Here is a 25,632-nt window from a genome sequence, read left to right as displayed (position 1 = left end):
CTCGATTTGACCAGTAAAAGGAGAAAGATAAGTCACAGTGCCAGGTTTTGATTTCCAAAAGCTACAGTGCATTTGTCAAATGCATTTGATGGACAGTTGTTGATTGCATCCAAAAGCTTCAGGCAAAGCAATACGAATACTTTGTATTGCGATATGTCAGCAGACACAAATCAGCGATAGAAATGCCGTGGACTGCTATAGGACAACCTTAGCCTTTTCCGCCTTTTATAGATATGATGTAAACAGGAATATCTAAAATACTGATAGGCCATGTATAGAAGTATTACGTTACATATGCTGTTTATGAGCATAGAGACGTAGGTATATATTAGCTTTGCTAATTCCACGCCCATGCTGGGAGCTGAGTAGCTGGAACCTGTTTCTCCCTCAAGTCCTGGCTTCCTTGTAGCATTTAAATTAATCACCACACTATGTATTTTGAATAAGCTTCACTTCGATAATTGGATTCTGTAAGGTAATAAATGTAAACTGAAAGTGCACAGCAAGACCAGAATAGCCCCATTACAACATCACAATGGGAAGCATTTCATTTTAGAGCATAAAAATCCATCTTTCCAGAGGTATGTTGCCTTTCCTCTGTTCTGGGAGCTGGAATGATTCAGATAGCAATAAGCCCTTTTTGCGTACCTAGTGTTTTCATCATTGCTGACAAAACCATCCAGTGTATATTTGTGCTAGTTATTTTTACAGATATTGCTAATAGCCAGGTGGTAGAATGTGTTACATTTTTTTTGAAGGCAAGCAGATGAGGGCTATTTACTCAACAAAACAATATGGCAACTTCCAATTTATTAGGCAGTGATTAAAAAAGCAGTTTTCTACTGGTATTAACAGTGAGAAAAAACTGGTGTACACTGTGTCAGAGCTCCTGAATGTATGGCTTGATTTGCACCAAGAAGCTGGTATTACTGTCAGACTGCTGATAAATCAATGCGGTTGGCTGAATTGGTGCTTTTATCCCAGGTGTTCAGTTTTGTGGGGGTTGTGCCTGGCCTGTTCCCAGTCATCTGGAAAACAAAATAATATTGAAAATAGATTTATTTCTTTTGCTAAACCACTCTTGTCTGGATGAAATAAAAGCTTGAAAACATCTATTCACATTACAGCATTGTCAGAGTCTTGAGAGCATATGCCATAAAGGATTTTTAAACAGTTATTGCCAGGATCTAAGGTGATTGGCAGCGATCACTTAATAACACCTATCACTTCAGAAGTCTGTTTCTTTATAAAAAACAAATGTCTTTTGCCTCAAGACAATTTAAGGAGAGCTAGAAAAGCATATTCACGTGTTGACTTATTTAAGAGTTTATTCCTCGGGCTTAAATGTAAAAGTGCCCTATCAAAAAGCCATCATCATCAGACAGATACATTGCCAAAATGCTGCTTGAATGCATAATATGAAGTCCATTGCAATTGGTGAGAATAGTCTCATTGAACCATACTCCAGAGTTCATAAAACTTTGTTTACCTTTATTTGATAATTTACCAGAAGGCAGAATTTTGTCCTTTGCTTTCAAAACAGATATTGTAGCTCCAACTTAATACTTGCTGATTCCACCTATCTATACCATATGTTAGGTTAGGTACTAAAAACACTTAGGTGCCTTCTCGTGTCCTGTTCTTTCTAACAGAATTTAATGTGGAACACTATCAAGTACAAGGCAGGGGGGGAGAGAAAAAAAAAGGAGGAATACTTACAATGTCTGAATTGAAAGGTTTCACATTGATGTTGCGAGTCGAACTACTGGTAAGGGACCAGACCTTGGTTTTGTGCTTAAAGGCAGCTCTAACCTTTGGGGAAAAAAATGAAACCAGATAGAAGATTTCTTTTGAAAAAGTTGTGTTTATTTTCACACATGTAGCTTACAATCATTTCCCCATTATCATTCCTCCTCATTAACATCACTGTATTAAAAACCAGCGAACAATCCACTCCCACATTTTTCTTTATATTTATGGTTTCATTTTAAAATTTAACTTTACTTTTCAAGTACCCATACTTTAAATAGGAAGCATTGCATAACCTCACTTGTTTCTCATTTCATTTTCATGTTATTTGGGTTATCCCATCGTCCTAGATGTCCAAGGTATGACTGTATTAGCATTCATCATGTTAAAGACAAAAAATAATAAGAGCAGAAAAACCCAAACTGCAGGGCATATAAGCATACATCCCCAGTATTTGCAGTTCTGGTTTGAACGATTTCATACAGTGCCAATATATTGATTTTCAGCAGTTCACTAGGACGCTTTCACATTTTCTAACTAAATCTGTAGCCCCAGTGTCGTGGTTTAACCCCAGCACACCAGCCAAAACCAGCACACCCAGGCTGGACCACAAGCTCCCCGATTTGGGCAGGCCCGCCCTGGAGCTGATGCAGCCCTGATGGTGTCCAGATGCCACGAGGACTTAAGCCAGCTGCCAGCCTTTTGAAAACTGAAATTATTTCAAAATGCTGGATGAACTTTCCTATAGATGTAGGAAGATTCTGCACCAAGGTGAAAATAATCAGCTGCATAAAGAAAAGATGGTGAGACAATCATTCTTTAGGCAAGTAGGGGAGATTTATCAAGGACTACTGGCTGGAAGTGATTGACCAGCGTTACGATGTTGCGATAAAGAACGTCTTGTCAGGAGGAGCATAGTCTGAAAAATCTTTCTGAAAGTAATCTTTCTTCCCTGTTCTACACTGGCATGGCCTCAGCAACAGTACTGGGTCCAGCATCCCAGGAAAAACAGGGAGCAGCTGGAGACATCCCTGAAGAGAGCAGTGAGGGTGATCACAGGTCAAGCAAACACATGTTACAAGAAGCTCAGGTTGTTTAATCAAAAGAAGAGACTGGGGGAAGAGAGGGTATGTCTTAAGTCTTCCCTTTCCTTTGGAGAGGAAGGGAATTATCTACTCTTTATACATATAGTAGCTAAAACAGGAAACAAGAAGATCAGACTGCAGTAAGAAAGATGAAAACTACAACTTAGGAGAGGCAGTAGTGAGGCTAGTGAGGCACAGAGCCAGATTGCTGAAAGAAGTCAAGGGGCTTCGATGACCGAGCTGTCAGGGGTGACGCTGGTGCACTGGACGTGTGCCACGGGAGAGGCTGCTCAGGTCCCCATCAGACCCATTCTCCTGTGCTTCTTTATAACGTGGGTGCATTTCTTGTCCAGCTGCATTGGGAATAAGGATCTCTTTTTTTACCCAATCACTTGGAAATATCTGCAGGTTTCTCTTTACAGTATCTGAGTTTTACTTCTATGGTAAGAACGAAATTCTCAAGAAGAATTCTTGCAGTTTAGCTGAAGAAGTATTTTAGATATGCATAGCATACGATGAAGCCAATAAGACCTGCTCTTAAAAAATGACCGTTCATATTAGCTATATATGAACTGGTTTTTGGCAATACAAATTCAGAAAAGTTTCTGAATTTAATTTCTCGTGAGGTTCCTGGAAAAATGGCAGCAATTCAAATATCTGTATTTGATGTAAGACATTTGAAGTTTGACAGCAGGAAGAAAGCTTTCTAAGCCTGGGGGAGAATAGAATAAAGAAATACCTTTCCTCCTTACCTTTAACCTGCCTCCTTAACTTTAGTTGATTTCAATAAAGATCAAGAATTTCATAGTCAGTCCTGACTCTCCAAACTGATTGTAGCAAAGTTCATATCAGTGCTCTGAGACTGAATAGGTTGGCAAATATCAATAAATAATAACATCTCCACAGAAGAGCTGGAGTGATATTGTTGCATAGGAAGAAGCAGCAGGCTATGGAGCAGAGCTACTTAATAGCATCCAGAAGAAAGAGCTGCAGGAGAATCAAAGCTATGTGGGTATTCACTGAGCAGTACCCTCCGCCAGCATGCTGGAAATGGTTTTCATAAGAAACTTTTGTCATCAATAATACATGTTGCTAAGCATTTTCTGCTATCTGCCATGGGAGGAGAGGGTGCTGCAAGATCCAGGCCCAGCAGAGATGGTCTCCACAATCCCTATTTACATCAGCCTTGCCTTGTCTTTACCCCAGTTGCTCTGAGACAGCCTTAATGCAAAAAGATGCCTCTTGGTCTGCTACAAAAACCTGGACTTCCTGCCAAGAAAAATACCTGGAATAGGTTCTACTCTGTTTCGTTTCCCATTAAGGACTGCATGAGCGACATCCAAAAGTATGTTTTGCTGAAAATAATATTTATTTTCGTCTCTGGAACTGCAGATGTAACAAAGCCAGAGCCCCCCCCCAACAGGGACTGCCAGAGTAAGTCCTGCTCCCAACATTTCAGCATCCTCCTTTAGCAGCACAGCCCATGCCCTGCCCAGCCCCTACAGCCCTCAGGAGGGGCTTAGTCTTGAGCTGCCTTCTCTTACCTTTTTCTTGGTTTTAAACCTTTCTTATGTTAAATAAAATAAATGTCAAGCATGGGTCAAAATGCCACAAACCACAAAGCCACTAACAGTCATGTATTAATTGAAAGAAAAAAAAAAATCAGCGGCATAGCAGGCAACAATAATGGAGAAAGCCTGTTCTTGTTTTACACTCACGTGACTTGAATTTGGCAACACCAAATTTGTTAACACCATTTGGTCACATACCTCTGAATTCAGAAGACAGTGAAACAGGAACATGAAAAATCCCTGAAAACAGATAAAAGGGAGAAGGCTGAAAACTGACTGTGAAGAATGAAATGTAATAATGTATTTCTTGCAGTATTATATAAAGCAGGTATGGAGTAGCTGAAGATCTATAAATGTTGAAGACTAGGCCAAACTGTGCCCCATGTTAAACTGGAGAAACTTGCAGCATTAGGTTGCTATGAGGCTTGGCTGGACCTTTTCTTGTAAAACAGCACCTCCTAAACTTCGGGGTGCTAAAGGAGAAATCTGACTGAAAAGAAGCGGGAATTCTGTTTTCATGACAACAAGAGAACTTTTTGTCTGTGCTTGCAAAGATAAAGGCAGAGGGAGATGCTCTTTTGGAAACTCCAGATCAATATTTTTCACAGTAGAAAAGGAAGCTGCTAGCACAACAGAATTTTGCTCTTTGGGGTTTTTGTCCAATGGAAAGTTAAAAGGTCCCACCCCCTTTCCCTCCCAAAATAATTTTATTTTCTCCTGGGGAGTATTCAGCCAAACATGTTTTTATTTTGGATGAAAATTGGAACTTTTCTTATCAGCTTATGGGGAGAACTCTGTTGCATTCTTTTTGTGACCATAGTGCTATTTGTTCCTGAGACAAAAAAAGGATTTACAGGAGCTCATTTTTTCTTCCGCTTTGTAACCACTATTCAGGAAAGAATAACAACACACCCATAGATTTATGCCTCTACTGAAATGTCTGCTTAAGGCTAAGCAGATGCTTACATTCCTTCTTGGACAGAGCTATTTTTCTGGATCGGTGTATTAAGAAGATGAGGGTCTAGTTGCCTGCATGCAAGAATCATGTGCAGCATGCAGAATAGCTCCACTTTTCTCCTTATGATGCACCTTTCCCACAGACTTCTCTTCGCTTTCATTTACTCTCAGTAATGAAGCCTCAAACTGACACTGAAAAGCTGTTCTGGTATCTCTGCTGAAGAATCTTGGCTGTGGTACATGATGCTGGAAGAATGAATTTCATTTCTCAAGCTTACTGTCTCATTTATTTAATTACTGCTAGTGGAAACACTAAGGAGTGGGATAAAAGTTCTGTTCATACAGAGACTAAACAATTACCAGCACTGTATGGTCAGCACAGACTTAAAAGATAGAGGAAGGAACATAGAAAAAATCCAATAAACACAAGCATGTGAAAACATTACTTATGATCCATTTATTGGATCTCAGCAGCCGTTCAGTAGCCATAAACTTTCCCACCAGGTACTTACTTGTAGTGAATTGAAAACGGCAAATATATACTGAAATACTAATGCGTGGGCATTGACAGACAAAATCCCAAAGATCCATGAGCTTCCCAAGATTGGTAAGAGAACGGCAACGGCTTTAGCTGTTAGTCTGAAAGAGAAAATGAAAATAGGAAATGTGATGAGACAGTTAAACAAATTTCATCCCCCACACCAGGGAGTTTATCAATTATGTCCTGGCAGCAAGGCAGTGTGTGTGAGACTCTCTTCACCATAAAATTCTTTTAATGGGCAAGTCTCTTAATTACTCATTCCTTATCTATAAAAATGGGGATAACAGAACTTTGGTATCATGTGGGATAAATACAGATTGAGAGTCAGTAACTGAGGGTGCAGGGGAAGAGATGGAGAGATGGTCATATAACTACTGCAGTCAGTTATATCTTCAGCTCACAGTGAAGTATCATTTTGTCAGTGAGGAGTCAAATGTGAGTCAAAAACAGAGGGCAGAAACTGAGAACAAATGCAGCATCACATGGAAAAACTAATCCCACTATATAGTACATCCAAAATACATTTGCTCAACACCACAGTTGAGTCAAGACAACACAGTATCTCTCTTATAGAAAGTGACTTGGGATTTTTAATCACCACAGATGGGAACAAACGTGATGTACCTCTGCCAAATGCAAATCCTCTAACACACTGGTATTATTCTGCTTTGTTCAGCGTTGATTTAGAGAAACGTATGTCAAATATTGAAATAGCATGTGTTTCTTGGACGTCCCTACTGATATATGTTCACTCTGCTTACCTTGGAGGACTTGGCAGAATTTCAATAAAAGGTGGTATGACAGCTGAAAAGCTAATAGCACTGAGAAAATAAGAGGGATTTTTTGTTTTGCCTTAATGAGTTATGTATAGGATGTTTGTTATAGCAGAAGACGGAAGGAAATTGTAGTGTACCAGAAAATTAAATGATCATGGAAAGCTTTCTGCAGCAGCTGAATTCTGTGTACCAGATTTTATATAAAGAGTAAACAAAGGGAACCACAGAGAAAACAAAGGCATTGCGTTTAGAATTGTAAGATTGCAGTTAGGTCTCCTCAGTGTATTCATAGTCTTCTACATTAAACACCAAAGAACTTTCTACAAGGAGCTTATTTCCTTCATCTGCAACAGGAATTAAGGGCAGACAAACCTCACAGAGCACTCAGGACCCCATAGAAGAGGCATGGGCAATACTTAAATCTGTTTTCTGCTTTGATGTAAACATTGCTAATATCTCTCTCTGCAACTGGATACCACTCAGCCACTTCCAAGAAAGACAGGCACAACTGATGAAATTTAACTCACAAAGATTATTGCTTATTCCACACAATCGTCTTCTCCTTATGAAGCCCTCAGAGCATCATCTCTGATTCATGCTAATGAATTGCTCTAAAGAATTGTGCTTTTGTGTCTGCATATAGCCTCTAATATTGACTTCAAGAGTATCGTAGTAAGAACCCTACAGAGTGTTTCTAGTGTAATCACAGAAAAAATAGGAAGACAACCGGATCACTCTATGGAAGTCCTTGCCACAGGATGCTATGGACATCTAAAAAAGGATCCTATAAATTCACGGAAGATAGTTCTGTTGTGGATTGTTGAATGTGACAATTCAGATGCAGCCACTTGTGCATCTGTGTCCCTAGTCTTTTGTGTGCTGAAAAGTAGGAGTATGTATTCAGAGAAGAATCACTCTGTTTGACCTTTATAGTAGGGATACAGGGTTGGATGGATCCCCAGCCCATCTGCTTTAATCCGAGATGGCAGTCCTTCTGTTCTTAGCCTAATCCATCTGGCTTTTTGATTAAAACAATAAACACCTCTACAGCTCATTTTCACATCAATTTGCCTAGGTAAAGGCAGGTGTAAAATAGAGCGGAGCCAGGTGACCAATAATGGAGTTAATAAGTCAGCACTCACTTTTTCCCAGTAAGTGCTATACATCTAGTTCACAGCACTGGGCAACCCAAAAGCATTCATGATGTCTGTCCACTCTGTAATCACTCAACCCCCCCCGTGAATCCCACAGGACAAAACATTCTTGCTGTCAAAGCACTACTAACTCGACAGCCCAGTACAATTTTGCCTGTCAAAGATGAACAGACGTCAAACCCTTGCACACCCAGGCACCACATCTTCAGTGACAGCTGTCAGAGGACAAACTCTTCCTCCTGGGCAGCGGAGTACAATTTTGGTGGTACAAGACAGAAAGCACACAGAAGGGACCTGTCCACATTTGAAACATCCTGAACCAACAAGGCAGATCTAATCCCCACCTACCACAGCACTTATAAACACTTACTTAACTCCTGTTGCGCCCCGCGGGATTTAAGCACATGCTTACAATTAAATATGTGTTTAAAATATTTCAGTGGATTTAGTCTATGGTACAATTATAGATAAAGAAGCCAAGAGGGCAGTAAAGGGAACAGGGGTAGTGAGAAACTAAAGGTCAGTCCATGCTCACTAGAGCTACATTTTTTCAGAAATTAGCGGCTTTCTATTTAGCTGGAAACCTATGCAATAGAGAAAGTTGTTTTAGGGAGATTAATGTCCTACCTATGCCTTTTACCCCCTTGTACAGATTAAAGTATAGGTTCAGGAGAGAAGTGCATAGGGCTGCATGACAAGAGACCACTTGTAATTACAACAAACATAAAATAAATGAGAATTTTGTACAACACAATTCAATGAAGAAATCTTTTAATTAAACTTAGAGACAATACATCTTGTTCATTTCAGTGACCTGAGCGCACACTTCATTATATCCTTGATTAAAAGTGTGTGTTGAAGAACTGCATAGGCTTCAGGTTTATAGGGAAATCTGGGGTGGGGAAGAATCTGGAACCTTTCTTTTTTTTTTTTTTCTTTTTTTTTTTTTCTGTTTTGATTCATATCTTTATGTCCTTGGCCATGAATATTTCTGCACAATTGAATTTAATTCTGCAAAGAGTTTGTTCAGCCAGAAAATGAAGGAATACCTTAAAGCTTGAGCTCTCCTATTTAATTAAAAAAATGCATTGTAAAAGATACAATTTTAAAACAACAGATACAAGTTTATTTACAGGAATCAAGGATGTTTTGGGTTTTTTTCTCTATTAAGATTAAAGTTCATCACCTTAACTCTAACATAAGACATGCTCCACTGGGGAGAAGCCAGCAGACCACCTCTTGCAATCAACTTTGTGCAGAAAGACCTGTATAATCCTACAGAGCCCTTGTGCCTTCAGGAAAATGCATCTGTGCAAGGCTCGGGGCAGACTGGGGGGCAGGATACACGAACACCTGGAAGATGGATTAGGCACATTCAGATTCCATGATGGTTTAGATGTCCTCTCTAACCTGATACAGGAGGTCATTAGTATGCCCAACACAGCTACACTTGTAAAACTGTCCTCATTACAAACAACCCTTTTTTCTTTTTCTCTTTTGTTCTCACACTCCCAATTTTTATAAAACTTGCAGTTTGGAATATAATTTTCCCCAGCTGGTTTGTTGCCAAAAAATAAGGTTTTTGTTATTTCTTTCTGAGGCAGAGCATAAAAGCTTCATTTGTAGTTGGGGGCAGAATAGAGTTAGGTACTCAATTTCAACATTTTCAAAATCATTCTTACAGTTTGGATTTTCAGGAGCCTTTAACATCACAAATGCCTGATCTATTTTTTAAAATCATGTATTAATAAAGACTGCTCATTATTAAGCACAGGCTTCAGCACATGTGCAGCAGAAATACATAGCTAAAAATGAAAACAAAATACAGATGCGGGATTTTTCATGCAAATGTGTTAATGATTCATGCACATGCATTTAGAAGAGCAGCCATGTGAGGGTGAAATTCATTTAAGACTATCTAAGGGTCAGGTCTGCCTATGTATCACTTAAATCCCATTAAGTCTTTTTTTTTTTTTTTTTTTTGCGTAAATATTGCATAGCTTTCTATGCTTGTATGCTCTGAATTTCATCCTATGAAATTATTAGTTCAAGGTGTTTATGAGCTTTACTCACTGAGCAAAGGACTCAGCTCTATTATTCCTGGTCCTCTTTTATTTTATTCCACTTACCCCCCCCCCCCCCCCCACCTTCCCATCCTTATTTTATTTTGTCTTTGAACTTTAAAAAAGAAAAATACTAAATGTAAAATGCTGCGTCAGAACACCATTAAGGTGGTAAGGTTAAAAAATCTTAGAAATACAAAAGTTAATGTTCCACTAGGCACATTAATTCTGACACACTACACATACTTTACTTTTTTTTATTCCCATTTTTCTTTGCTACGTGAATATTTTAGTAGATTAGTTCTAGTACACTAAGATATAAAGCATAATCAAATATATGTTGTTTTTGGAGAAGGAATACTTCATGACTTAAAAAAAAGTCACTACTATTGCTTGAACTTTCTATTGTCTATGAAATTGGTGACATGAAGAAGCAATACTTTGGGGCAGGAGCAAGTCTTTGCAGATATTAAGGTCCAGCCCCACCAGGACTTCATAAACCTTGCTAAGATCTTTCCTTGTCCTTGCATCCTAATGTGTCAGAAAACAGAATGGCCACTGCCTTATGAAGGACCCTCTAAATTTCTCCAGCATGCCCCTTCTTATGCTCTGGCCTTTGAAATTAAAGCTCAGATACTGTTACTCTTCTGCAGTCTAATAGCATTAATTTTGGTGAGCTCTTTGTCTCTCTGCATCTACACACACTGAATGATCAGTCCTGGAATTAATTAATTAGGAACAAAGCAAAACCAGCACAAAAGTTTTCTTTTCTCCTTTCTATTGCTTTCTTTTGCCAACATGTTTTTTTTAAAGTATGTACCTGTTATTACTTAGACAACTTCTGGAAAATACAAAAATATCTCGAGTCCGATTAAATTGGAATAGCCTTTGGGATATTACTAGCTGTACATAGCCTATCTATCAATTCAGTCTACTGTCAGGGTTGTTTCTCACGCTGCCCCAACACTAGCAATCTCTTCAGCTGGGCTGCAGAGACATCTGAAGCACCACTCGCCAAATACCACTTTGGCATGCCTTGATTTCATTCAGATTTGCATGGTTGTTCATTGCAAAAAGCAAGCAGCAATGAATTAGTACCGCACAGTGCCACATCCTCTGCCATCAGATCTGCAGAGGCTGCTCTGCAGACATTGCTGGTCCTTATAAATTCATATATCGCCCCACTCACCTGAGCACTTGTGTATGAATCCCATTGTCGCGTGGGCAGGGTAGAGTCCTTTGAAAATCCTTAGGAAATTTTTCTTCTTGCAAGAACAGCGTTAACTTTTTTCTTTGTTAATCAAGCTGTCCACTTAACATGTACTCACCCTTTAAATCTCCTGTTGAAAAAAGTATTTTTCTTCCCTTTTCCTGTTCTTACAGTTTAATTCTAATTCCTGAGAAGTAAACCTTGCTCACCAGAAATCTTCCACTCCAAATTTCTTCAACTGGCTTTGTTTAGTTGCTGTTGTTTTAGCATTCACTTCAGTGCAGGATTTTGATATTTTCTGTGTATCTTGCTCAGTCAGAGACAGACTGTTAGTGTTTTACACCAGCTGAGATCCTGAAGTGTGCACTAATCAATCAGCAGAGGAAGGGAAGTTTTCTGAGTTGGATAACTATCGTAGCTGTATTGAAGCCCCGGTGTGCAAGTAGTACAGGTTTCGGCACCTCTGAGATGTATTTTCATTATCAACACCATATAAAATCATTGCACTGTTACTGAAGTTACTAGGAACATTTTTCCAAGAGCAGGGTTGGGCCTTATAGTTTTATTATATTTGCAATTGGTTTCGAATGGCTCTACTCAACTGAGATTACTCCCTTCCCTTTATTTAATCTCTGCCCTTTTCTGCTATTGCCCTGAGCACACTGTCGATATCTTACACTGATGCAGAACGACTACACTGACAGCTACAAGAAAGAAATTTCACTGCTTGCAGAAAGAAAACTGTATTACTTCTGTGAAGGGGACCCCTAATTCACACATCAATTTTATTGGTTATATACGGAGCACTAACACTTTTGAGGCTTCTGACATCCACTTTTCTGTCATGATGCCTGCTGAAGTAAGAACTAAATTCAGACCCATAAGCCAATATTACGTAATAATTGGAGGAAACACTGTCTAAAAAAAGCAAAAATCCTTCGCAACAATTCAGCAAAATTGTCACCTTGACAAATAGACCTTTTAACTGAAATTTCTCTCTTGTTTCTTAAATTCTTCACTAGCCACTGTCAGCAATATCCTTTGTACTTTATACAAAAAATAAACACACCCCAAATGCAATAACTAACATTTCAGACTAATGCTGGGACAAGTTGAATTTAGCTTCAGTTTCCCATTTGTTACAAGTAGTGTTCCCTAACCTCCAAGCTGGAAGCTGGAGAGCTGCTGGAAAGCACAAGCAGCAATTCTGACTGCAAATGAAAATGTTTTTCATTCAAGTTCAGCAGTGCTTCCAACAAACACCTTGTCTACACCTTCTGACCAGCACTCAGGCTTTCTTTCATTCCTGCTGGTGTCTGAGGAATGGCAGTTCTTCTGACCATGGCATTCAGGAGTGCTGTGGGCTGCTGCTCACTTTGTTACCTGATTCTCCAAGGAGCAAAACCAATAGTAAGCTATTTAGGTGGTGAGTTGCCACTGACATCAAATAGACAAATGGAAGAACACTAATAATGACTCATCTTTTTTAGTGAACTAGGCAGTGAACAGCAATGAAAACATACACAGCAGTCTTCAGGGCTAGTCCAAAGCCACTGATATCATTTGGAGTCTACAGGATCAAGCTGCCTTCCACACCTCAATAAAAACCAACCAAGTCGCGGTAGAGTAATGCACTGTGGGTGATAGAAGAAGCTCAGCAGAATAGCTGAAGCACAGGCTTGAAAGTCAAATCCCTCAGGACCCCTTCTAACTTAGCAACCAATTTACTCCGTACATTGCATGTAAGTGATGTTGAGAGTAGGTGTTTGGGTTTTTTTTCAAAATGAAATTACTCTGATCTCTGCTAGACATCTTGATCTAAGGAGTAGAGCTCTACTCTCAACATCACTTACATGCAATGTACGGAGTAAAGGACAGACATGGATTTTAATTCTGCTCCTGCCACTGAGCAGTAGCTCATGAACTCCTGCAAATATACATGCACCTTTTTCTCCTCCTACACTTTGTCTTGGCTATATAGACAATAAGGCTGATGGCACAAGGAATGTCTTTTAATTAGCATGTACACCATTCCTTGGGTGATTTCTAGGCACAACTATAATAAATTACAAAAAAACCCAAAAAACAAAACAAAACAAAAAAACAACCACAAACCCGCTGGTAACTGCAGATGCCATTTCCCATTTTCCCAAATGTTACTTGCCCCTTCGAAGTGACGTTGTGAAACTGAATAAGAAATACTTGCAGACATTTCAGATCATTGCTTTCCAGTGGGTGCCATTTATAATCCAGGGAAGATGCTGCTAGTCAGAAGTATTGTAGTTATGGGAAAAAAAAAAAAAATAATAATCTATGCTGCAACAGCAACTAAATTCAGATTGATTTTTATCATGTGAGTGGGAAGGGGAGTGGCATTACTCCTTTTCTGTTATGCTTAGTGTACAATACCCAGCCCTCTCACCACAGACCCTCACAAGAAGGCAGATGCTGCCAAAGCAGTGCCACTTCTCATAAGTCTTCCCAAAAAGCTACAGCTGCCTTTAGTAGATACAATAATTGCCCAGAGTATAGGGGGTCTGGACTCAAATCACTCTTCTGCCTAGGGGATTGCTATTCCCTTTTTCCAGAAGAGCATTTTGACTCCCTGCTTGATGTTCATTCTTGCTTATTGAACCTGTTCAACATACATTAAATAATTAAATATTCAGTAGGGCAGAGAGAGAACATGTACTCCACAGATTAGTTGTAAGGCACTCTCCTGAGAGAGAAAAGTCCTACCTAATCCTTGCTTTATTAACATTTCTTATTTTATATTAAATATTCAGTGGAGCAGGGACTGAAATCCAAGTCTCCCTTCAAACCCCCATCAAGGTTGACAAAATAATGGCCATGACCAGAAATAGGGGTACCTTAAGAATTTTAATGTTGAGAAGGCAATTCCAGGGGCTAGCAGCATTAACTTTTGACTTCAGCACCTAACCAGGGATTTAGGAATCCATGCCTTGCTAAGGCATCCTACAGATCAAGTCCCATGTCACCTCCATCACTTCTTGATCCTAAAACTACAAAAGGAAAAAAACCTAATCCTAAAGAAAGTAGTGAGTACTTAACTAAAAAACGTGTCCTTCTTCTTGTCTGTAATGCAAGCTATTAAAAGAATATAAATAATTAAAACGTAATTTCGTTGAAAGCTGAATTTTCTGTGGTGACAGTTTTCCCAGGGGAACTGAATTTTCAGTGTGATTTTTCCATTCTCTTTCTAAAATTCCTTTCTCCAACGTTTTTTGACACTAATTCTCTCATTGCGCTGCTGCTGAGACAGCATTCTCTGCTTCTCAATCCCCAAGCCCAAGGTTAGAGCTAATTTTCCACTGAACTTTGCCATTGAGTCATCAAAGAAAATAACAACAGCTTATTCTCACAGTAGAAGAATGTCCCACATCTAACCAAGGACTATTAATAATTGAGTTTGGAAGAGGAGGTATAGTACCTGCACTGAAAGGCTTTGTACCGCAGGATACCCAGTTGTATGTGAATTCATTCCCAAAAGACACCCAAAAGCTTCTCTGCTGTTAGTGAAGTTGTTTTTAAGAGGTGATCGGGAGCTTTTGCTAGTGAATAGTCTTGTTGTGTATTTATGCTTTGATCATCAAAACACTGTGTCTCTCTGTGTCTTTTCATGCTCTGCTTCTATTGAAGCATCACTTGAACCTCAGGAACAGCCTCAGTGTAACAGAATATGTTTTCTCTTTTCCCATAGCAACCTCTGAAAGAACATGCAGTATAAATATTTCCAGATACATGCTCAATTAAGATCTGCTGCATACCATCATAGGTGAACAATGATACAATCCTTTTGCGTACAATCCTTTACAATAAATTCACAATCAATGGTGCATTTCATTAAAATGCAGGTAGACTAAAGGGTTGACCATTTGTTGCAGTCACATGTTAAATTTTTTGGAAGTCCAAAAAATGTGGCTGCTGAAAAAGTTTTTTGGGAGACTCCAGTAATGGGTGACAGAATAAATTTCCCAGCAGTTGCTATTGACGACCACTGCGAGAAGCCAACATAGTCACATTCTCAGAAAACCATGCAGAAAATGAAAGCAACGTAAAAGAAAAAGGAAAAGAACAAGCCCTGATCCTTACAATAGTGGAGATTTATGGATTTCTTGAACACAAACTGTTCACTTCCCTATTTCTCACAGTGTTTGGTTCTCCCTTAGAAGCTGATTCTGGAATTACTTTAAAGGACGTAAGAGGGGGGAAAAAGACAAGAAAATATTACCCCCTTCCACTTCAGGGGTTCTTTAATAGTGTCACAAAAGCAGATTGACTGGGAAGTCTGGAGGGATTAATTTGTTGTTTTAAAAAGAAAATAAATTACAATGTTCTAAAGGGTCATGTCTTTTTATATAGCATGCTATTATTAAGCGTTGGTTTCTTTCCAAAGGTGGAACAGTCCTCTTGTTTTTTTCAGTTTACACCTTACAGAGCAAGCACCAAAAAAAAGAGCAGCATTTTTTTCTCACAACCAGACAACAGAAACTGTGGAGGAGGATTTGGTTTTATCCAGATACAGTTAGCCATGAGCTAGTCCTGGGGTCAAAATGGTTATGGTATTATTTCTGTTCCGAGACCAGACAAAGGTACTAAATAATTAGTTGCCAAATATGACCATAAAGTTAGTTATAGGAGCAACATATTAATAGGACAATCTAACCTTGGCTGTTCTGGATGCACTGCATATGTGAAAACAGATGTTCCTTCAGACTCCCCCCTTCTTCTGACGGGGACCTATTGCCTAGCTCTGCTTTGGAGTCAGCCCAGGAGAAGGAATCTGTTACAACAGCTTATTCCCAGAAAACTCATTACCTGTCTCTTCCAAGGACAAGGCAATGAAAATGTCCCAAAGGGCTAGATCCTGCCTGTGGGTGCCAGATGGACCAGGCTAGATGTCATCTACTTCTTTTCTCCAACATTTGCACCTAATTATTTCTTCCACTACAGGCTCCATTGTTTTATCCATTTTCAAAGCTCCCAATGCAGGACGTCTTCCAGCTCATGACAGCTTTCTGTATAGACTATCCCTAGGTATATTGTCTGTGTGAGGCATGAATCTACATTAGCCCAACACTTACTATTTTTAATTGGCTAAATCTCTGCAAGTCATCTTGAAACAATATACTGAAAATTAGTCTTATTGCGCTATTTACAGCCATCTGAATCCTTTTTATAGTTATTATATCATGCGGTGAAAATCTTTGCTTTCCCGGCAGTAAACCAAGATGACAGACCCGGTGCTAATAAAGAGGGATTGTCAAATTACAGAAGTTATGAAAAGGACCTCATATTGTTCGCTTTTCCTTACATAACAGGAGATTTGAGGGAAGAATTCACATGACTGGAATACTGATATGAAAGGGCACGGCTCGTTCAGAAAGGACATGCAGGGAAAAAGGAAGGTTATATCAAAAATGTAGACCTGCTCAGAGAGCCAGAAACTACAGGCAGGCAGACATTTCAAAAATCTCTGTGTAAAAATAAAGGCAAAGGAAGCAGGAACGGCATAGCAGCGTACGTCTATTTTGGCTTGCCAGACCAGGAGGCTAATGTGATAGGGCCTTTTTTTTCCCTAAACATCTCAAGAGTTGTCCAAAGCACAGGATTAGGTGTTAACATGGAGCTCGGTTTATTTAATTAATTATAATAATAATGAAATACAGTTTATGAAACTGTTTTTTTTAAGACATAAACATGCAGCCAGTGATGTAACCCCACTACAATTTTTTTTTTCCTTACTCTGGGATGTCAAACCAGGAATATCATATGTTAAAAATACCAAGTAGCCCCTACTTTGTGCGCCATGCTGGTGATGTCTGAGCTGGAGCATCGTTTTGGGGTTTGGGTATCAGATTTCAAGAAAAGTGTAGTTCTCTGGAAAGACTCTGGAGGTAAGCAACAAAAATGATTGGTAATCTAGAAAATGTGGCCTGTCAAAAACGGTACAGGTTTTCAATATAAAGTTTGCAGGGGAAGAAAGAAACTGTTGTCTATGTGCGGTGGAGAAGGACAGGCTGCTATTTGTCCTTTCTTAAACTGCCCTTGTAGAAATGTCAAGCTTTTTAAGAGAAGCCATTAGGAAAAAAACCTCTGAGCTAGCTACACCCTGGAGAGACTCAAATTTCCATCCCCAGAGGCTTTTACCAGTATAAGTGATTGTGTTTTACGTACAATTCAAGATGGTCAAGAGCAATTACACAGCCAGTTTCCACTGTTCAGCTGACAAGTGGCAATGAACTTCATAGCTTGGTAGTTCTGTATGCCTGGGAACACCCAGAAAAAGCAGCCTCACAGAGACAGGGTTTATTGGAAATCTGTAGTTTTGGCAAATATTTCTGGCTCTTAGCTTAAAGTCAGTGGGGCTCCTGGTTTAATTTAGGATGACAAAGTAACAATCACATACACCCATGCACAAAATTTCTGTGGAATAACATTCATCCCCTGAGGAGCTGAACTCTGAAAATGATCTCTTGACCTAACCAGTCTCAGTGACCCTTAATTATGCAATGATATCAACAGAAAGATCATTCTTCCATTTCCATGGCAACGGTACCACTGAACAGCAAAGCTATCAAGGTCAGGCATATAAACTGAGAAAGAAAAGTAATTTTCTGTGTAATGGTTCATACGAGCTTTAACTGCAGTAGTGGCAAATAAATAGCCATATACTTGCTTGATCGCCTGTCTCAAATGTACATAAGGGAAAAAAAAAAGAATTGCTCGAGTACAACTACAATCACACTGCCTTGCTGTCTGGTTTCTAAAAACTGCTAGTGACTGCTGCTTTGGAGGATAAGGCAAACTGCAGAAAAGCATTCAGCTATGCAGTGCTGTAATGTGAGGAACCTGATTTCTTATTAAGCTGGCATTAAAGAAGCCAGGCAACATACGGTTTTTATTGTGTTTATCAAAGTTAATGTCATAGCTGATGCTGTATTACTTGCAGAAAAGCCCAGTCAGAAAAGTTTTAAAAAAAACCCCGTTTTCTAATTTGTCAAAACCAAAATGTTTTGCTAACTGGTTTGATTCCTGCCTTCTCCCAAGGACCTGCTTGCAAATGGAAAATATGGAAAAATCTGCGTCCTCCCCTGCTAACCTCCTTACAGCATCTGGGCTCTGCCGTGCCAGGCTCCGGTCCCCTCCTCTTTCCCCCCTCACTCCTTTGCAATATTCGAGAGGTCTCCAGGAGCAGGAGGTTTGCAGGCTGCCAGCCAGCTGTCTCGTGGGGTGCGGGCTGGCCTTGGAGGCAGATGCCTGCTGGGGAGCTGCCCCAACACCAGCACTTGTATCTGGGGCTCTTTTGGCTTTCTGGAACCATCTCAAGCCCTTTGCTTTAGTAAGATGCTGCAGTATTGGGGACGGTTGTGGTTCCATGTATATTATGAAAATGAAAAATAGACTCTGTAGTCAATTATTTTTTTAATTTCTGAGCTGAGGATTTGCTGATTCTCTTGTTCTGTACAGCGGGCTCAGACAATAGCTCATGACAAGCTCCTTTATGCGGCTCCATACATATTTATAGCTGCCTTATTGCTGCTTACTTTTTTGAACAAGTCATCTGAATCATTACCATCTCTACTCACATGAGAACACCCAAGGCTTCTCTGTTCTGTTACTGTATTTGGATATTCCCTAGTTTTTTAATATCTTTATCAAAATAAGGCAAGTCACTTGGAAGGGTGGCTGGACAGGCTACGTGAGACTCACTGGGGATAATACACACAGTAGAGTCAAAGATCGTGGCTCTTCATGGGTGATGACAGCAACTCACTTCAAAAATCTCACTATCCCTGACATCCTCATGCTTTCAATTATCATCTGATTTAACGGCCTTTTTGATTATTTCTAATGTTGTTCCAAAAGAAAAGTGCTTTTTATTCAGTTTCTTTCACTAAAATATATGTTTCTGCCTCACATCTTTTTCAAATGAAAAGAATTGGGAATAATTTCCAATTTCTATTTCCAAAACACATGTAACATATCTATAGGTAATGACATTTTATTACTTACCTGAAGATAGTATCTAAAAGTTTAAAAGGACTTTTGATTCTAAAATAGGACCTTTTCTTTATTGCAATTACCCATATTTTTCATTTATTTAATTTTATTTTGAGAGACCGTTGTCGGGAAAATATGTAAATCACACTTAGCTAAGAGCTGTGTCAGACTGGGTAGTGATTTACAAGGTTGCCTAGAGCTCTGCACAAGGTGCATGTTTAAATAAGCATTTACTTTATGTGCTGGCATAACTATAATATTTGTCTTATTATTCTGCATAAAGCTGACATAGAGTTCTAGGATTATAAATTGGACCGAGGATGTAAATGCAGCAGTTCAAGCAAACTCTTGAAGTTATTGCTGTTCCCAGTGAATTGTACCACTTCATGATGAACGACCAGCATTTAATTGTTACTCTGGTACCAGGCATAAAGCTATGACTCATAACATTGTCTTCTTCCTACCAGTATTTTCATGGCTTAAAATCAGATATTAAGAGATGGAAGCCTAAAAACAACTAGGACGTTTTTAAAACAAAAGAATGTGAACTCCAAAGCTGTTTTTCACTGTAGATTTTCAAAAACTGAAACTATCTGTTGTTATAATTCTAAAGTAAAGAAGACATGCTTTAGTTAGACAACTTCGGCGGGGGGGGGGGGGGGGGGGGGAGGGGGAGAGGGAGGCGAGACCACACCTGCATTATTCCCATATATCACAATATCATATCACTAAGAGCATCTTTGACCAGACTCCTGCGTATGCTGGCACCTTGTAGACCACAAAAGACTCATCTGGAATGGTCCAACCTTAGGCATGGGGCCAGCAGAGAATTTTGTTCTCATTAAATGCTGTATAAATCCTGATGTGACTTGAGGAGGCCCCATGTCAATGTATTGCACCCTCAAGCTCCTGCAGAGAACAGCTTTCACCTGCGGCGACTGCTCTTAGTGTCTATCAGGGACTGATAAGGTGGAATCAAGATATTGATTCAACCATAGATCAATAAGCACAGCATAGGTTTCTAGCCACTGAAGATGAGAAATAGCTGAAGGGTGGCTTGGTATGGCCCCTTCTCTCATAACCTTCCCTTCCATTGCAGCCTGTGTCGTGCTCACAGCAAGGTTTCATCATAGGGATTTAATAAGCAAGTTTTAATAAACCTCGTTCTATCCTGATATTCAGATACAAAACCAAACATGCTTAAGCATCTCTAATGAAAAGTATTATATCTTTATACTCAGAAAATCCAGCACCTCTTACATATCAAGTTTTCCTGGTATATTTTGTACCTGTATGTTGTGTCTTACTGCTCTTCCTAACACAAGAAATAGGCACATGAGTATCAGAACTGCTTGTTCCTTTGGAGCCCACAATCAAAAGGCCCTGATCACCCTTGAGCAGTAAATCCTGTTTAAGGAGAAATGACAGATGGAAAATAATATCCACAAAGGAGAATTTTGGCTTAGAAGGAGAAAACCAAGAAAAACCTAAGCTGTGGAAAGGCTCACAACGTCATCTTGTCCAGCTTAGCCATGAGACAGGATCAGTTGTGGCTCCTGACACCAGAATTAGCCATGACAGACATGGCACTTCTGAAAACAGCTCAAACCCAAAAGCTCAGCAGCTCTCCAGGTGATCAATTCTGTTGCTTTGCAACTCCCTCCCACTATTGGAAGCTTAAAGATATTTGATTTTTTCATCAGTTTATTATTATTTGTCCCTTTTTCTGTGGTTTTGCAGACTAGCTTCCTCTCTGCAGCTATGTTTTACATACTTTTAAGCTTTTATTACTCCTCCCAAAATGTGCCTGAAATGCACCTGAAAAATCACAACGTGGCCTGGAACCTTTCTCCAGTGCTATGACTCTTAGCATCTGTGATAAAGAAAGCACTGCCATTACTGTCATTATGGCTCCTAAAAGATTAGCACTTCCTCATTAATACTCTCTTTGGCAACATTCAAACCCATGTATTTTTAGTCTAAAACTCTGAGTCTATAGAGATACCCAATAAAAAGATACCCAAAGTGCATTTGTATTTGTCTTATTCAATAAGCCAAAAATTTAATTAGGTTGAAGACATTATCATTGGCAGTAGCACTTCAGCTCACTAATTGTCATTGCTTAATACTTTCATTTTAATTATTTCCTTTATTGCCACTCAACTCTCCTCCTTCCAAGAGTTTCCATGAGGTACATCACTCATGCTGTTTGAAGCCATGTTCAATGAACATGATTCCTTACACACAATTAGAAATTGTCAAGAAAAGGAATTGCTGAAAGCAGATTTGGCCTGCCATGCTGCTCTAACTGATGGCTCTCCTTCAGCAAATGGGAGAAGATCTTTTCTTTTCCAACAGAGCACGCAAAAGCAGGGGCTCCATTTCTCAGAGTGTTGCACTGCAGCATCTGCCACCAAGAAAGGCACAGAAAGGATTATCTAGTGCTATGGATTTTGAATCCCCATAGACATTCAGAAGAGTTTGCAGACTGTAACTTGCTCCTCACACCTCTTGGAAAGGGAATTAAAAAAAAAAGAAATTCTCTAATGGTATCACAAAGGGCTGGAATTTAGTTATGGAGGAAGATTATGGTATCTCATTTGGCAGGAGATCTCTCACAAGAGCTTCAAGTGCCACGACTGACAAGTACGCTTTGTGAAAATGAACAGCAGCAAATAATCCTTAGAAAGAGAAGGTTTTGGACACCAAATGACATCAAACAGGAATGGAATCACAAGAACAAAATGCAACAAATACACAGTATCTTGCAGAACAATGCTTGACGTTAAAATCACCAAAGCTATCAGCACTAACTCGGAGGATTGATACCCAAGACAAAAGGTGACTGGGCTGAAAGGCAGGCGGTATGTTTATGAACAAAGTAAAATACTGATGCAGAGTCATGGCATGGAACAGATTATTGATTAAACGGATGAGCAATTTGTCACAGTACATTTGATGTGCTGCAGGAATATAATGGATGGCTTTACAAAGTGCTTTGGAATGGTCAATTATATGGTTAAACCATACAGATGTCTGGAGCATCATGACCTGTTGGAGAACAACCCTCTTGTATTCCTATCTGTCAAAGGGAATATCTTTCTGTACAGCTGCTTTTTTTTTTTTTTTTTTTTCAAATAACCAAAGTAAGGAATGGGTTTGCATTAAACCTCCATACTGTTTTCAGTTTTATGCAAAGCGCTTTATGCTATATTAAAAAATGCGGAATGAACTAACACAAACCTTAGATGACTTGCTTGCCCTGCTGAGCTTCCCTTGAAGCCCTGTTTTGCTCCCATGCACTGCAGCTACTGTCATTTGTTCTAATTTTCCGTCATTAATTTAACTAAACAGAAAAAATGTTTTTCCTACACTCAATAGAGAACTAAGAGGCTGTTTTATTATTTTACTGAGTGAACACTGAGCTGTGAGGGATGAAGGAAATGAGTAAAATGAAAGAAAGAATGGGGTAAAAAGCTAAGAAATATTTCTAATTTTGTCGTAATTGCTTTCTCCGTGAATGATTATGATAGCTATCACTTCTGGTTCACCAGCTTCTGAAGTGTACACTTTATCAAAAAGATAGAGATTTTTTCCAACTCATTGGACCACTTCAGAGCAAGAGTGAGAAAGTATTCAATAAGAGTTGGACTTGGCAATTTATTCAAGAAAAGTTAATGAAACTGTCTCTTCTGGACAATGCAATGCAAAAGTGAACTAGATGGGAAAGCGCAGTGGTATGGCTATGTATGGTACCTCTGTTTCTAGACTAAAACTACTACTCCTGCAACAGAGACATGCTTTGCGTTTCTTCCTCTACTATGATTAACATTAGTGTTAGTGCAAAACTAGTTCTTTGAAAATTTTAGTAAACTTTAACCCTTGTAATCTAGGAGCCAGGTAACTCATGTAATCAAAGGACTACCTGTGACAGACTTAATCAGGGAAGAGTTCTCCCCATGGGTAATGAAATGTGCTCATTTCTAAAACACTCACGTTAGATATCTTTTCTCACTGTAACAGAGAAGTAACTTCTCAAGTAAACACAGCAGTCAGACATTGAAGGGGTAGAGCAGCAAGAAAAAAGCTATTTAGGTCCTAATAAGAGTTAATGAATGCACTGAGTGGAATTAAGACTTTACATGCAGCAGAAATAAGTAAGAAAAAGAGTTCAAATTGTCCATAACTCAGAAATGTAATCATGTGCTTTTTCAAGCACATGAGCAATTCCATTAAACTAATCTGCTTTAATTGCATTAAGCTTAGAGAGACTACTCATATGCTTAAACTCAAACATATGATTAATTATTTCCCTAAAAGAAGGCCCAGTCAAGAATGGATAATGCAAACAAATGTTGTATGTATGCACTTAAATGTTTCAAGGTATTTGATTCAGCATTCTATAAACTAAAACATTCAAATTAGCTTTTTCGTGGAAAATCTGTTCCCTGGATTCAAAACATTCTCAGAAAGCACCATGTGAATTATTATACAAAATTATTGTGTTGATTGTCAATAGCTAATTGCCTAATAAAAGATTCAAATATAATCAATCACAACTAAGTGAAACAGCTCACATTCTATACATGTGTTCAGTATGCTTCAGAAAACAATACAAAAAGCATGTCTTAAGTAAATTCAAGTAGTAAATAGGGGCTGATAATAATTCTTTGCTCAGCTCTTACCAGTAAACTGGTCTCACAGAGTTAAAGTTCCAGACGCTAAAAAAGTGACCATTTTCACGCACACACAAAAAATTCCTACAATGACCAAATACTTACTGTTCAGACTGTCACAGGAATCTATTATGCATTCATTAGCATCTCTGATCATATACTGATTAATTCATTATAGTCATCTTGCCTTAAATTATTGGGTATTTTGCAGTTTATGTATCATATAAACATACCCTTTCATGCTGCTGCTTCAGTTTATCCTATCTTTTATTTTAGGGATGCTATTATTATTTACTTTAAACAAACTAACAAACAGACACGTCCACACCAGTATGTCTGAAACTAGAATAAAATGTTCAGCAAGATGCTGTCTAATATCTCTATTGTGACAAGCAACATCTGAACCCGAAGAAGTCAATCAGCCCATGAAGTACTGCACTTTATACTGGGCGAAATGTGAATGGGGAAGATGAATAATTAATTACTATTACGATAAAAAAGGAATTTTGTTCACAACTTTCTATTCCATTTTGGCCTTTAAACATGAAGTTCAATGGATGCTGCCTTCAGAGCACTGGCTCACCCTGATACATACTCTGTACTCGCATTTGAGTCAGCATTCGAGAGGACCTGTTGCATATGGAAAATCAGGAACAATTCTAAATAATTACATCAGTTTATTGCTGTCTGTTGCCAACGGAAACAAGCCTTGTTGGTAATACCCGCTTGCATTGCCAAGTAACTTAATCTTTAGGGAAACAAAATACGCTCCAGTACTAGCACTTCTTTAACAATAAATATCCTTTCTAACTGATATCATCATGGCTCATAACTGCAACTTCGTTCTGACAATTTCCTAAGGTAATCTCTGCTCAGTTATGGGTTGATGCCTAGGAGGTGTGAGTTATCACACCTGGACTGAGACATGGACAGAGATGGTATCTGAGTAGCAGCTAGGCAGTCGAGGCTACCCTCGCGGTTACTGAGGAAAAATCAGAACGTTTAAGGCAAGTGAGATGAACACTTAACAGACAAGATCAACTGCACGGTTGAAGCACCCATTTCTCCATGGATCAGGAGCCCAGGTGGAGGTGGTGTCAGCTTTTCTGAGCTCTAAAGTTAGGGGAGATGAACCCAGGTCAGATGGCGTCCCATTCAGGCTGCCAGCAGAAATGGAAGTAAGTCCTTGTCAGCGTGCTTAAACTTTTCCTTTGGCAGCAAAGCCTGGCAAGAGGCAAGCCTGATGACAAGCCTGTTTTGTAAAACCTGTAGGCTGGGATGTTCAGACTACAATGGCTGTTCGCATTTGAACTCATCAACAGCTGCAAGTGTGAGGCCTCTCAGTCAGGTGCTTAAAGGCAGATATAACTATTGGCCTGAGTTACCAAGGAAAGGCAAGCTGGCCCTGGAACCTCCCTCACGCTTCTGCCACAGGCACTTTTGTCATTCTCCAGCCACTTTTCCTATGCCTTTCAGTTCATTATCACTTGCAAACTTCGAAACCCTGCTCTTTATGTGCTATCATCCAAATTGTCGCAGACAGCAACTTACTGTCTCTCATTGCACTTTCCACTTAAATTCCATTCCAGCTTGAAAAGACAGCACTGAAATCCCTCTGTTTTCCCCCTCTCAAGTTCATTGGATTGAGCAGGCTTGCCCTCCACGGCTCCTTGTACTACAGCTCTCATTTTCTGTCATTGGCTTTCTGAAACCACGAACGCAGCCCTGAAAACCCCACTTCTGCCTTATGTACCACTTCACTGCAGCAAACAACTGCAACATGGTGACAAGGTGCTTTCTTGTCTCACCAAAATCAAGTTGTGCC

General features: G+C 39.3%; 1 protein-coding gene across 2 annotated transcripts in view; it reads right to left on the bottom strand.

Moving 5' to 3' along the window:
- Positions 1 to 392: 392 nt before the first annotated feature.
- Positions 393 to 25,632, bottom strand: part of ADGRD1 (adhesion G protein-coupled receptor D1) — a 154,648-nt gene continuing 129,408 nt past the window's right edge. For both annotated transcript variants that reach the window (XM_049805505.1, XM_049805506.1), the window contains 4 exons: positions 5,875 to 6,001; positions 4,604 to 4,645; positions 1,720 to 1,812; positions 393 to 1,028 (listed from right to left, as the gene is read on the bottom strand). In XM_049805505.1, the coding sequence (XP_049661462.1) occupies positions 933 to 1,028; positions 1,720 to 1,812; positions 4,604 to 4,645; positions 5,875 to 6,001 (358 nt within the window). In that variant the 3' untranslated portion in view covers positions 393 to 932. The remainder of the gene's footprint in view (positions 1,029 to 1,719; positions 1,813 to 4,603; positions 4,646 to 5,874; positions 6,002 to 25,632) is intronic.

This window comes from Accipiter gentilis, chromosome 7 (genome assembly GCF_929443795.1).
Source record: "Accipiter gentilis chromosome 7, bAccGen1.1, whole genome shotgun sequence".
In the NCBI taxonomy this organism is placed as follows: domain Eukaryota; kingdom Metazoa; phylum Chordata; class Aves; order Accipitriformes; family Accipitridae; genus Astur; species Astur gentilis.
Note: the sequence above shows the minus strand (reverse complement) of the source record. Positions and strands in the feature narration are given on the sequence as shown.